General features: G+C 52.0%; 1 protein-coding gene and 2 non-coding genes across 4 annotated transcripts in view; all 3 read right to left on the bottom strand.

Moving 5' to 3' along the window:
• Window positions 1–5,968: 5,968 nt before the first annotated feature.
• The window catches only part of Tbrg4 (transforming growth factor beta regulator 4), an 11,086-nt gene continuing 4,881 nt past the window's right edge, over window positions 5,969–12,173 (bottom strand). Inside the window, exons 3-11 of one of the 2 annotated variants that reach the window (XM_048339384.1) lie at window positions 10,558–10,878; window positions 9,791–9,962; window positions 9,376–9,533; window positions 8,770–8,880; window positions 8,098–8,242; window positions 7,608–7,853; window positions 7,383–7,494; window positions 7,130–7,244; window positions 5,969–6,418 (exon numbers count right to left, since the gene is read on the bottom strand). In XM_048339384.1, the coding sequence (XP_048195341.1) occupies window positions 6,317–6,418; window positions 7,130–7,244; window positions 7,383–7,494; window positions 7,608–7,853; window positions 8,098–8,242; window positions 8,770–8,880; window positions 9,376–9,533; window positions 9,791–9,962; window positions 10,558–10,878 (1,482 nt within the window). In that variant the 3' untranslated portion in view covers window positions 5,969–6,316. Of the gene's footprint in view, window positions 6,419–6,826; window positions 7,045–7,111; window positions 7,245–7,382; window positions 7,495–7,607; window positions 7,854–8,097; window positions 8,243–8,769; window positions 8,881–9,375; window positions 9,534–9,790; window positions 9,963–10,557; window positions 10,879–12,173 lie in introns of those variants that run through there. The other variant, XM_048339385.1, reaches the window with a different exon arrangement.
• LOC125347425 lies at window positions 9,622–9,755 on the bottom strand. Its single transcript, XR_007210206.1, has one exon. It is a non-coding gene; the product is annotated as a small nucleolar RNA SNORA5 (small nucleolar RNA).
• On the bottom strand, window positions 10,146–10,280 carry LOC125347427. The gene has a single exon (XR_007210207.1). It is a non-coding gene; the product is annotated as a small nucleolar RNA SNORA5 (small nucleolar RNA).

The following is a 12,173-nucleotide window of genomic DNA, read 5'->3' on the forward strand; positions in this document are numbered from 1 at the left end:
GGTACCTCGCATCGGTGGCATCGCCCCTCCGCGGGAAGGAGGCGCAGGAGCCCAGGAGTGCGACCAGGGCCCGGCGATCCGGAGAGCGAAGGTGCCGTCTGCCCTGTCACTCCCGCGTGGTGGAGGCTCAGCGGCCCCGCCCAACCCTCCACTAGGCCCATCTCCCCGCGAGCGCTGGGGCGCCCGGAGCGAGCCGATTGGCTGGTCCAGGCTCTGTCTCCATAGCAACTTCCTCCGGAGCCTCGGAGCGCACCACGGGGAATGCAGCTGGGTGAGCCTGTGGCTGCGCGCGCAGGGCCGCGGTCTCCATCCGCGTCCCTGGAATCTCAGGAAACAACGTCCCTCCCTCCCACCTCGCCGGCACACTTCCAAGGATGAGGCCCAGCCCTGCCCTTCCCGAAGAGCCCTGGCCCAGGCCCCGGCCCCGCCCCGGTTCACAGGGCCCCTTGCCTCCGTACCAGGCTCCGGGAGACAGACGGTGACACATGGTTATCTCTGTGCTGGCTTGGAACTCAGAGCAGCCATTGTGGCAAGCAGGGGGGAGGCCTCCAAGGGCAGCGAGGGGCAGGGAGCACCCTTGCACCGGAGGCTGTCCTCTTCTCCCCGTATTTACCCCAGCAGCCCTTCCCCGCGGCACCGGACCTGCTGTGCCCCACCGAAGCCCTACATCCTTCCGCAGCGGTGCCTGGATTCTGCATCTCCTTTCGTTGCTGGCATTCTAGGCATCGTTCCAGCCTGGGTTGGGACTGTTCTTCGCTTTACATTCTCCACGTCAGGACCCTCATGTCATCTCCCAAGCTTCTAAGCTGTCTCCCCCTGGATACACTCAACTCCACTGCTGTCACAGATTCTACCACCATGTCAACCAAGTATCTTTTAGTTGGGGCCCTGAGGGCTTCCAGTCCCAAGAAGATGACATGAGCTCCTTTGTCCATTCCTTTCTACTAAGGACTACTGTAAATTCAGGAAATAAAAGAAAACCAACACAGGGCTGGGAATATGGCCTAGTGGCAAGTGTGCTTGCCTCCTACACATGAAGCTCTCAGTTCGATTCCCCAGCACCACACATATGGAAAACGGCCAGAAGGGGCGCTGTGGCTCAGGTGGCAGAGCGGGAAGCCAGGGACGGTGCCCAAGGCCCAGGACTGGCCAAAAAAAAAAGAAAACCAACACAGGGTGGGAGGTGCCCGCCAGGCTAGACAGTTGGGGCCGGGAGTAAGAAGGGAAAAAAGAGGGGTTAGGGCTGGGTGAACATCATAGTACCAGTTTATCTTTTGATGTCCCACCCAACAGGAGGGGCCCCAGCCTGGTGTTTCCTGACTCCACCCACCAACAGGAGAACCAAGTAGATTTGTCTAGAATGGATATTGTTAACACTAGCAATGGAACCTGGCAGAACTGGCAAGGGAGCCTGACAGAGAGCTTCCCCTCCCTTCCCCTTCTGCCTTCCCTTTTTTCTTTCCCTTCTCCCTTCCCATTTCCCCACCCCCTTTCCCTTTCTCTTCCTTTTCCCTTCCCAGCCCTCACCCAGAAAGTCCTGTGGCAGATACACTAGGAAAAAAAAAAAAAGTAGAAGCCATGGGTAGTGGTGCACTGTAATCCCAGATGCTCAGGAGGTGGAGGTAGGAGGGTTCCAGTAAGGGGGCTGGCCCTGGCAAAGTGCCTACCTAACCCTGTCTGAAAAAAAACCCTGATATATTCTTAGAGAGGAACACAAAGGCGCAATGCCTATATGCCTCTGATTAGGTAAAATATTTATTGAAACGAACTCCAAAAACAGAGTAAAAGGACTGGAGGTATGGCTCCTGAGTGAGGTCCTGAGTTCAACCCTTTGTGCCATCAAAAAAGAATGAGGAGGGCTGGGAATATGGCCTAGTGGTAGAGCACTTGCCTCACATACATGAAGCCCTGGCTTCAAATCCTTAGCACCACATACATAGAAAAAGCCAGAAATGGCGCTGTGGCTCAAGTGCTAGAGTGCTAGCCTTGAGCAAAAAAGAAGCCAGGGACAGTGCTCAGGTCCTGAATTCAAGCCCTGCAAACTGGCAAAAAAAATAAAAAAATGAGGAGCCAGGCACCAGTGGCTCACACCTGTAATCCTAGCTATTTAGGAGGCTGAAATCTGAGGATTGCAGTTCAAAGCCAGTGTATACAGGAAAGGCCATGACTCTTATCTCCAATTAAACACCAGAGAGAGGGGGCGGGGAGAGAGAGAGAGAGACAGACACAGACACAGACACAGACAGACATCAGCCATTCAGGAATGGCTAATGATGGGCTGGGAATGTGGCTTAGTGGTAGAGTGCTTGCCTAGCATGCATGAAGCCCTGAGTTCGATTCCTCAGCACCACAAACAGAAAAGGCCAGAAGTGGTGCTGTGGCTCAAGTGGTAGAGCGCTAGCCTTGAACAAAAGAAGCTCAGAGACAGTGTCCAGGCTCTGAGTTCAAGCCCCAGGACTGGCAAAAAAAAAAAAAAAAGGCTAATGACATGGGCACTGGTGACTCATAATTGAACCCTAGCTATGCAAGAGGCTGAGACCTGAGAACTGCAGTATACCTTACTCTGCCTCATGCCCAGCCTGATCCTTGTTTTATAGTTATATTAAGTTGTGATGTTGACATCAAGACAGAAAACATAGATCAATAGCATGAACATTCAAATACAGATCAACACAAACATGCCTAAGCGACTTTTTGCAGAAGTACAAAAGCAAGTGAGAGAGGATAGCTTTTTCTTTTTTTCTTGTCAGTCTTTGAGTTTGAACTCAGGGCCTGGGCACTGTCCCTGAGTTTCTTTTGCTTAAGGCTAGCACTGTACCATTTGAGCCAGAGCACCACTTCTGGCTTTTTTTGTGTATGTGGTATTGAGGGGCTGAACCCAGGGCTTCATGCATACTAGGCAAACACCTTACCACTAGGCCACATTCCTAACCGCCGAGGATAGTTTTTTCTACAAAGGATTATGGAGTGACTGGACATCTATAGGGAAGAAAACACACACAAACCCTTTAAGTCTCACAGTTAAATAAGTTTCTTCACATAAGGAGTTTTTTTTTTCCTCTTCAGTCACGGTGCTTGAACTCAGGGCCTGGGCGCTGTACCTGAGCTGTTTTGCTCAAGGCTAGTGCTCTACCAGTTGGAGCTACAGTTCCACTTCTGGTTTTTGAGTGGTCTTACAGGGACGTATCTGCCAGGGCTGGCTTTAGACTGCCATCCTTAGATCTTAGCAGCCTTAATACAGGTTTACAGGTGCGAGCCACCAGTGCTCAGCTATGAGAAACTTTTTTTATTTTTTATTTTTAGGTTTTGTTTTTTTGGCCAGTCCTAGGCCGTGAACTCAGGGCCTGAGCACTGTCCCTGGCTTTTTTGCTCAAGGCTAGCTAGCACTCTGCCACTTGAGCCACAGCACCACTTCTGGCCATTTTCTATATATGTGGTGCTGGAGAATCAAACCCAGGGCTTCATGTATACGAGGCAAGCTCTCTTGCCACTAGGCCATATTCCCAGCCCCTAAGAGAAACTCTTGAAGCTATAAATCTTCAGTTCTCAATCAAACCTACAAATTGGGAGGGCATCTTTGCAAATCACTTTCCTTATGGAGTCTTGAAATCAAATATAAAACCCTCTAGGTTAGGATGTAACTCTCCCTGGTAGATAGGGGCTTTTACCTAGCATGCAGTGCCCTGGGTTTGATTCTCAGGATAGCAAGAAACAAAATTAAACCAAGGTGCTGGGCACTGGTGGCTCAAGTCTGTAATCTTAGCTACTCAGGTAGATGAGATCTGAGGATCACCATTTAAGGCCATCCCAGGCAGGAAGTGAGACTTATCTCCAATTAACCACACCAAAAACCTGGAAGTAGAGCTGTAGCTTAAATGATAGAGTGCTAGCCCTGAGGAAAAGAAAAAAAAAAAGCTCAGACAGTACCCAGACTGAGTTCAAGTCATGGCACAGTTATACCCCCCTTCCTCCCCTCTCCCCCCAAAGAAAAACCCACCTCACTCAAAAGAAAAAAAGGCCCTTAGGGAAGGAATAGATAGGCTCAATGCCATTGTACATCTGATTATTTATCAGAATGAATTCCAGGAAATCGAAAAAAAATGGTCAGTTTAGAACCCAGGCAAGATGAGACATTTCAACAGATTAGATATCAAATAAACTCAATTTATACAATAGGTGAACAGATATCTAATATCACTAATCCTTAGGGAAATGCAACTGAAAACCATTATCACATACTTTTTCTTACATTTAAAAAATTAAGATGATGTAGAGGGGTTACAGTTACATACTTACGGTAGTGAGTATAATTGTCATACTTGTTACCCCTTTCCTCATTTTTCTCCCATTTTTCCTCCCAATCCCACCTGTTTTTTGTTTTTTTTTTTAACCTTCCCAGTGATGGACATGGTCATTCTAGTCTACAATGCTTATGAACTCTGAACATTAACAATAAAACACTTTCTTCCAGGTTGGGTATATTTCTTTCCTTTTGCTTAGTATAATCTGTTCCCTCTTTCTCTCTCATTTCTCCCCCCTCCCCCCAGCCCAAGTTGCTTAGTTAGCTTTCATCCATATTCATTGCAGCTGTTGGGCCCCCTCTACTGAATTGTTTCCACATGCTTCTAAGATACCACATACTTTATTGTCAGGAATTCTTAGGCAGCCATCACAGAGAACAGCCAACCTTGCTCCTATGACCACAAAGTGTATTCCAGAGAAAACCAAACCTGAGCAGGTTTTATGTCCAAAGTCCCAAAGGCCCAGTGGCCTCCCAATGGTTAAGTGTGAAAAGCCATGCCACTGGATTTGAACAAGTTTTAAGGCAACAAATCAACTTTACACAAAGGGTCAATCTTGAGAATTTTCCTTGATTTGGAAAGCCCCCATCCTGTGGACTCCTTTATGAGTGGGCTTTTCTCCCAGAGCCAGGGTGTGCAATGGAGAAGGCTCTTGCATGCAGGTGTGGCTTACCGGAGCTGTCCCATGGATGCTATGGCAGGAATGTTTTCCTGCTTCACTTGTGCGCAAGGCTGTAGTGACTGCCACGGACCATCTATTGTGCAGTGAGTCACCCAAGTGTTTTAAAGGCAGCAACCCCCCCCCCCGCCCTTGTCTCAAATAAAAGCCAGTGGTTACAAGCAGTGCCAAGGGGAAAACTTTATTAAAATAAAGACACAGATAGGCCCCATGCCCTTATATGCTACACACACAGGTACCACTACAAGCAGCCACTTGGCTAGCTCTTCTTCAGAAGACCCTTCCTGCCCCTGAGAAACTGGGTCACTGTGCCACCTTCCAGCCAGGCAGGTGTTGCTCCACCTTGGTGGGACAAGGATGGCAGTTCTGTGTACCTGGCTACAGGCCTTATGGGGGACGCCAAGATTCAGACACTGGGAGTGGGGGCTGGAGGGGAGGGCAAAAGACGAATTTTTCTTTTTAGGAGAAGCAGAGGCTGGATGCCAGCAGGTTCCTCTGCCCCCAGGTCTGCACTGCTTGCAGTACATGTGAATGTCTTGTGAGTCTGGAGGGAGACCGCAGTGCACGGCTTTGGTCACAGAGATGAGATGACAGTGCATCTGGCTCTGAACCATATGGTCTCAGCGGAGTTCCTCTCACCTCGCAGAGCCTGGCCAACACTCCCACTACTGTAGTAGGGGCCACAAGGGACTCCAGTGTGGACAAAGGGCAGGAAGAAGCCTACCAGGACTGGGACGAGGACCCCGCCCACTGCGAGCGGAAAGCCTGAGTCTTAGCCTTGGAAGTTCAAGCTGCAGGATGGAAGTGCCGATCAGACTCCAGGTCAGGCTGGTCAGCACAGATGTGTATGGACAGGCAAGGCCTCAGAGGAAAGCAGGAGACAGGCAGCAGACTGCTCTCGCCTTGGCCCCAAGTGTCTGTCCCTCAAGTCAGTCTTCCTCTGCTGGTGGACAGGATGTCCAGTGCAGAGCCCTGTGGAAGGCAGCCTTCCTCTGCTGGTGGACAGGGTATCCAGCGCAGAGCCCTGCGGAAGGCTGCCTTCCCAGGCAGACAGGCAGGGAGGAGAAAGGGTGTTGTGAGTGACAAGGCCCAGGAAGCTGCTTGGTGCTAAACACCAAAATAAATGATTTATTACCCAGGACCGGATCATCTTACAGTTTCTTCGGATCATCTTACAGTTTCTTCGAACTGCTGGCACCTCTCATTCTGGCCAAAGCCCTGCAACTGAGATGCATATCCTCCAAGGTGACAACCCTTGTCTGCCAGCACTCAAACTGCTGGGCCCCAGGGTGGCTAGTCGCTTTGGCATGGGGTCTAGGCTGAGGTGACTGACAATTCACTTGGCTATCTCCTCAGCAACCGCTTTGCGCATCTTGTCCTTAAGATAGGCACCCTTCTGCCATTCAGACTTGAGATCCAGCCATTCGTAGTATGGGACCTAGAGGGAGGTGGTGTAAGGTTAAGGGGCTCAATGGCCAGAACCCCATCTTACTGCCTGCACATGGACCCCTCAACCTGTTATGACAAACAGTTCTGCAATATCCATCACCTGGCCTCCAAGTCCTCAGAAGAAGCCAGAAAACAGCAGGGAGAGGGAGAAGGGGGAAAGGGGGGGGAGGGAAAGAGAGAGGGAGAGGAAGAGAGAGAGGGAAAGAGAGAGGGAGAGGGAGGGAGGGAGGGAGGGAGGGAAGGAGGGAGAGAGCGAGCAAGCGAGCGAGCGAGACAGAGAGACAGAGTGAGAGAGTGTGTGTGTGTGTGTGTGTGTGTGTGTGTGTGAGAGAGAGAGAGAGACAACTGCCAGTGCTACAAGGTCCTGCAAGATACACAGGGCCCAAGAGGTCCTGAATTCCAAAACTGCCACTGGGCTGGGGTAGTGACTCTAGCCTATAATCCCAGCTATTTGGGAGGCTTAGCTACTTAAATCAGGAGCACCATGGTTTTAGGCCAGCTCAGGCAGGAAAAACCCAGTGGGTCCAGTGGGGTGGCTGGACAGTGTGGGCACCTGCTCCTTCAGCTACACAGGAGGCTGAGAAGAGGCCAACTAGGGAGGCAGAGCAGCAGCTCCTGCAAGCCACCTGGGGCTCCATTTCCTCAACTGTGAACTGGAAACCCAGGAGCCTTCCAGAAGCACCTGCCAAAAGGTACTCACATCTACTATCAAGAAGCCTGCGGCCAAAAGGTGTCGCCGGGCCAGGATGAAGCGGCCCAACAAGTCCTTGCTCCGGCTGCTGAAGTTGGGGAACTCCCAGCGCAGGAAAGCGAGCCTGGCAGGAGAAAGGGGGCTGCAAGGTCTGCCTCTCGCCCTCAGGAGGGAGAGGCTCGCAGACAGCTCTGAGCACATGGGTGACAGTGGGGCTGTGTGACTTGTGCCAGGGTTGGGACAAGAGGATCTGACAACTCACCTTTTAGCTCCTGGGGGCAGTGGCTGGCTCCCAACTGGCTGGGCAAGGTGAGGTGAGACAAAATCCCTCAGGGGCAAAAAGTGGCCATCAGTGTCCAGCAGCACCTCTGCATCTGGGGAGAGGATGTGGAGAACACCTGTGTGGCCTCTTGAGAGCCCGCAGGTGCAGTCTCACAGCTCTTGGGTGCCCCCTTGCTCCAGTGCAGGGTTAGAATGATTCTGTTACCTAGCACCCATCCGTACTGCGTGGCCACCTCAAAGCTGCCCCGGTCAGCTTCTCCAAGCAGTGCCTTCAGTGTCTCCTGCAGCTCCTTTTGCAGAGGAGTCACCTTCTTGCCAGGGGTGAAGGGACTGGAGGTCACAACAGAGGCTGGCAGGAGGGGCCCCTTGTACTCAGGGTGCTCGAGTTGGGCGGTGGTATTGATGTGGATCAGCTTCTGAAAGGTGCTCTGGTCCTTCGGAGACTTGCTCACTATATGAGGAAGTGGGTGAGCAGAGAGCGAGAAGAGAGATGAAGGTCCAGGTGGAAAGGTGGCACCACTCCCCTGCTCTTAATCAGTTTAGCTCTTCAGATCAATTTCAGGGAGTACACTGAGAAACTATGGTGGTTGTGCTCAGCCTGCTTTCACCTCTGGCTCCATTTCCCCCTGGCTACAGGCCAGACCAGGTAAGCTGCCCAATGGCAGCAAAGGTGGTGGGAGGGGCAGGGTGCTCACCTAGAAATTGCCTGTGAAATCCAGGGTGCAGGACAGCTTGCAGCTCCACCTCCCGCACCTGCTGCAGCACACACAGGGCCCACACTAGGTCCACCTGCAGAGCGGGCTGCAGGCTCATCAAGGCTGGCTCCAGCCTCTCATGCACCTGGGCAAGGACAGGGGGAAGTAGAGAAAGCAGACTGCCCAGGGATTGCAATCCGGAAGGGAGAGTGACACTGGAGCCAGAGCAGGACGCTGGCCCGAGGTGTGGTCGAACAGAAGCTGCCCTACCTTTCTAATATGCTGCCACACAAGGATATCTGGAGGCACTTAGCCATATCCACCCAGCAGCAGGGGCCCAAAGCCTGATTCCTTCCCTAGTAGGGTTTTAGGGCTGATAGGATCAGAGCACCACCTGAGAGCACGGTGAGTGCTTTGGCTCCTTTGATGGACTTGTCCTTCATCACTGCAGACCCCTATAGCTGGGACAGCTGGCAGGGAAACCTGCCAGCAACTCTGCAGTGGGCCAGAGGCTTCTGAGCATCAGCATGGTATAAAAAAACCTTACAAAGCACAGGCAAGGTCTCCCACTCCCATGCCAGGCATTGTAGCCGTCCCCTTCTACCCAGTCTGGGTGGCCAGGCCAGCAACTAGCAGTGAGGGGGAAGTGGAACGAGAGCCCAGCATACACACCAAGTTGAAGAAGCTATCCTCTTGTTCTGGACGGAAGTTCAGACGCGCAAAGGCCAGAAGTATGTTGCACACATGGGACAGGGTGACATCCTGCGCTCTCTTCAAGAGGTGCTGTGCCGTCAGAAACAAGAGCACCCTGCTAGCAGGGGGCAGCTGCAAGACTCAGCCCCACGCTAAGGTACTTCTCTGTCTAGCAGTAACTGCCCACTGTGGATAGACCCCCAGGATCCATTTCTGATAGAAGCTCTAAAGATGCTCCATGACAGCACACTTGGTATATAACCACTTCAGGATGTCTGAGGCAGTACCATTCTTCTTGCATTCCATGTGGGGTAGCCAGTAGCCGGGAGAGACCCAGCCTCACCCAGTACACTCTCCCTGCTACAGCTGCTCCAAGATGAATAGAAACAGAGGAAACAGGTTTGCAAATCCTCCCCCCACCCAAACAGTAACATCTCTTTCTAAATGAATTAAGAAATCTGCCTTTAATACCCACAACTATGTTCAGACTGGCTTTGCTTCCCAACTAAAGCAACAGTTCCCACCTGAGGCAGGTGGGAAGCTTCTCAGTTGGGGCTAGGAGAGCCTTAGCCGACGCTGGCTTACCTGGGAAAAGGCTTCAAACAGGGGCAGGTTGAGCCACTTCAGCAAGGCAAAGGACTTGGCACAGTGGGCCACCTCACTGGGTGTCAGGCTGGGCAAGAGGGACAGCAGGTCAGCAGCCAGGCGCTGGGACACTTGGGTCTGATGGAAGTTGAGTTTACCTTTGGGACAGAACAGACTACAGGGCTTACCTGGGGAGGTCACTGGCTACCCACTGCTCCAAACACTACAGCCCAAGCTCTAGAGGACTGGTGTCTGCGACCAAATTTATCCCTGAGCCCAGGCAAGAGGAACAGGGCCCATGAGTCACAGTGTTTCTGTGGCAGCCTTCTGGGCCAGTGCCCACCACAGGGAGGAAAGGCACTGAATTTGACACAGCTGCAAGCACCTGCCTAGCCAGGGCTTTTTCCTTCCTCACCATAGGCGTAGGCCAGGTCCAGGAGCATGCCTTTGGTCAGCTGAAAGGGCTTCTGTACCAGGTGATAGGAGATGGCCCGCAACAGTGGCACAGACCGCCGACTCTGCGCTGCCAGCGTCAGCAACACCTTCCGCATCTCGTCAGGGCCAAACTGTTCCACCAGCTCCAGGCACTGTCAACCACAGCCGCGCAGGAGTCAGCTCGATGGCCTCAAGTGGTGGGGATGAGCTGGGGGGCAGGGGTCCCATCCAGTGCAGCCCCTGTGAGACAGCAACTGGGCCTGAGCTGACTCAACGCAGGCCCTTCTGTGCGGCCTGCCACCTCACCTGCGCCAGGGACTCCTGGATCTGGAATATAGTGTCTGCAGCCAAATTTATCCCCAGGCCCCAAGGCCAGGGACTTGGGGCCCATGGGCGGCAAGCTTGGTGTGGCAGTCATCTGGGCCAGCCCCTACCATGGCAGGACAGGAGCTGAATTTGACTTGACTGCAAGGACAGTACTATTTTGTGGTATGAGGGGAGGGGGAGAAAGGGATACACATTTCCAGGACAGTTCCAACTACAAGTGGGACTGTGAAAGGGCTTGTCCAGTCCTGACCAGGACCACTACTAATGTCAGGACTTGCCTGCCAAGCCTCTGGACACAATCTCCTGGGGCTCCTGTCCCAGTGCACACAACATTTCCCTTTTGCTGCGTACTGTAACCAAAGGAGCAAACATAAATCCCATAGGGAGGCAGGCTGCTGCTGCTTGCTTCTAGCCCTGTACCTTGTCCTCCAGGCGGTTCATCAGTGACTCTGAGAGGTGCCCTGCCTTCATCATAATGGCTACCACTGTGCGGCCATCTTCAATCTCTGTCCAGCGCCTCTCCATGTGCAACAGCAGCTCAGCCAGCAACTCCTGGGAGTGCTGCTCCTTCACAGTGGCACAAGACTCAGCCAAGAAGGCCAAGTGCTTGTATTTGAGCCTCCGCAGGCGCCAGCGAACCTCCTGCTCCACTGACAGCAGCTCCTTGCAAGTCTTGGGTAGCGGCAGTGTGTACAGGCTATGCAGCAGCTTCACCAGGGTACCGTGCCACACTGAGGCTATCTGGACAGTGAAGAGAAATATATGTCACACGCGGCACCCATCCACTGTGCATCTGGGCTGGCACCAGCATTTCCTATAATTCTCCAGAGGACAGCTCCTGCTGTGCCCAACCAGGCGGAGCACCGGACCTGGCAAGCTAAGCTGGATCCTCCAATGAACTCATCACACGTTTTGTTCAAGGTAGTAGTTTCAACGTACTCTCTAAGTGGTAAGAAAAATTCACTAAGGCAGATGTGATCTGATATAGCTGATTCAACAGACATGTCCCTGGTCACCTGGCCCCTGAACAGCTAGCTATGTGGTACAACTCACCCAACCTGCAAACAAATCAAAAGCTGGTCTAGATGGAAGTCAGAATAGGTTCTGGGGAGGTGTCAAGCAGAAATATCTGAGCTTTGTATGGCCAGTTTTGCCACTAAATTATACTTCTGCCACACATCCTCCAGTGGCATGTGACGCAGGCCAGGAGCCAAGTAACTGCTGTCAGAGGCAGGTCTTCCCTGATACACCATGTCCACACGGACCCTTTGACATAAGAGTACAAACAACCCTAGTCCCACTAAGCCAGGCTTGTCCCCGATGCACAGGATTACTGGAAAGAAATCCCTACACCAATCCGGCACTTCTGAGCAGTCTCTTACTGTGGAAAGGCTTTCTACACTCCCTGCATGAGACCCCAGTGGCCTGCGAGGAAGGCCTATTGTAGACACAGGCACAAGCAGCGTGGGCCCCCAAGCAATAGAGTATTTTTTTTCTTCAAATTTTTATTATCAAACTGATGTACAAAGAGGTTACAGTTTCATACGTTAGGCATTGGATACATTTCTTGTACTGTTTGTTAAGCGATAGAGTATTTCTAGTTCAGTGCCACAGGTACCTGCCTTTTTTCTGAAAAGGCCAACTCTGTTCTACAGGGAGACTCTCCAGGAGGCCACAAGGGCAACCTAGCCCACACCTCTCCCCCAGGGTCTCAGGCAGCAGATGCAAAAGGAGTATGACTGTCACCTCCTGTGATGGTTTTTCATCTATCAAAGGGAAGAAGAACCACATACTCAAGTTAGTGAGGTGGGAAAAGAAGCTGTTTCTGAAGGGCTGAGAAGGAAAGCACTGGAGATACCCTAGTTTCTGGACATCAGGAAAGTAAGTTCTATTACCATTTGCTGTGTTACTGTTTCCTCTCCTTCCAATCTGGTCTGAAGTGCAACCACTTGGGCCACATCTTCAGTTCTATGCTTTACAATTGTATTTCAATGCTTAGTCCTAGAGCTCAAGATGTTTAGTTTTATATAAAAACA

Source organism: Perognathus longimembris, chromosome 2, assembly GCF_023159225.1.
Source record: "Perognathus longimembris pacificus isolate PPM17 chromosome 2, ASM2315922v1, whole genome shotgun sequence".
Taxonomy (NCBI): domain Eukaryota; kingdom Metazoa; phylum Chordata; class Mammalia; order Rodentia; family Heteromyidae; genus Perognathus; species Perognathus longimembris.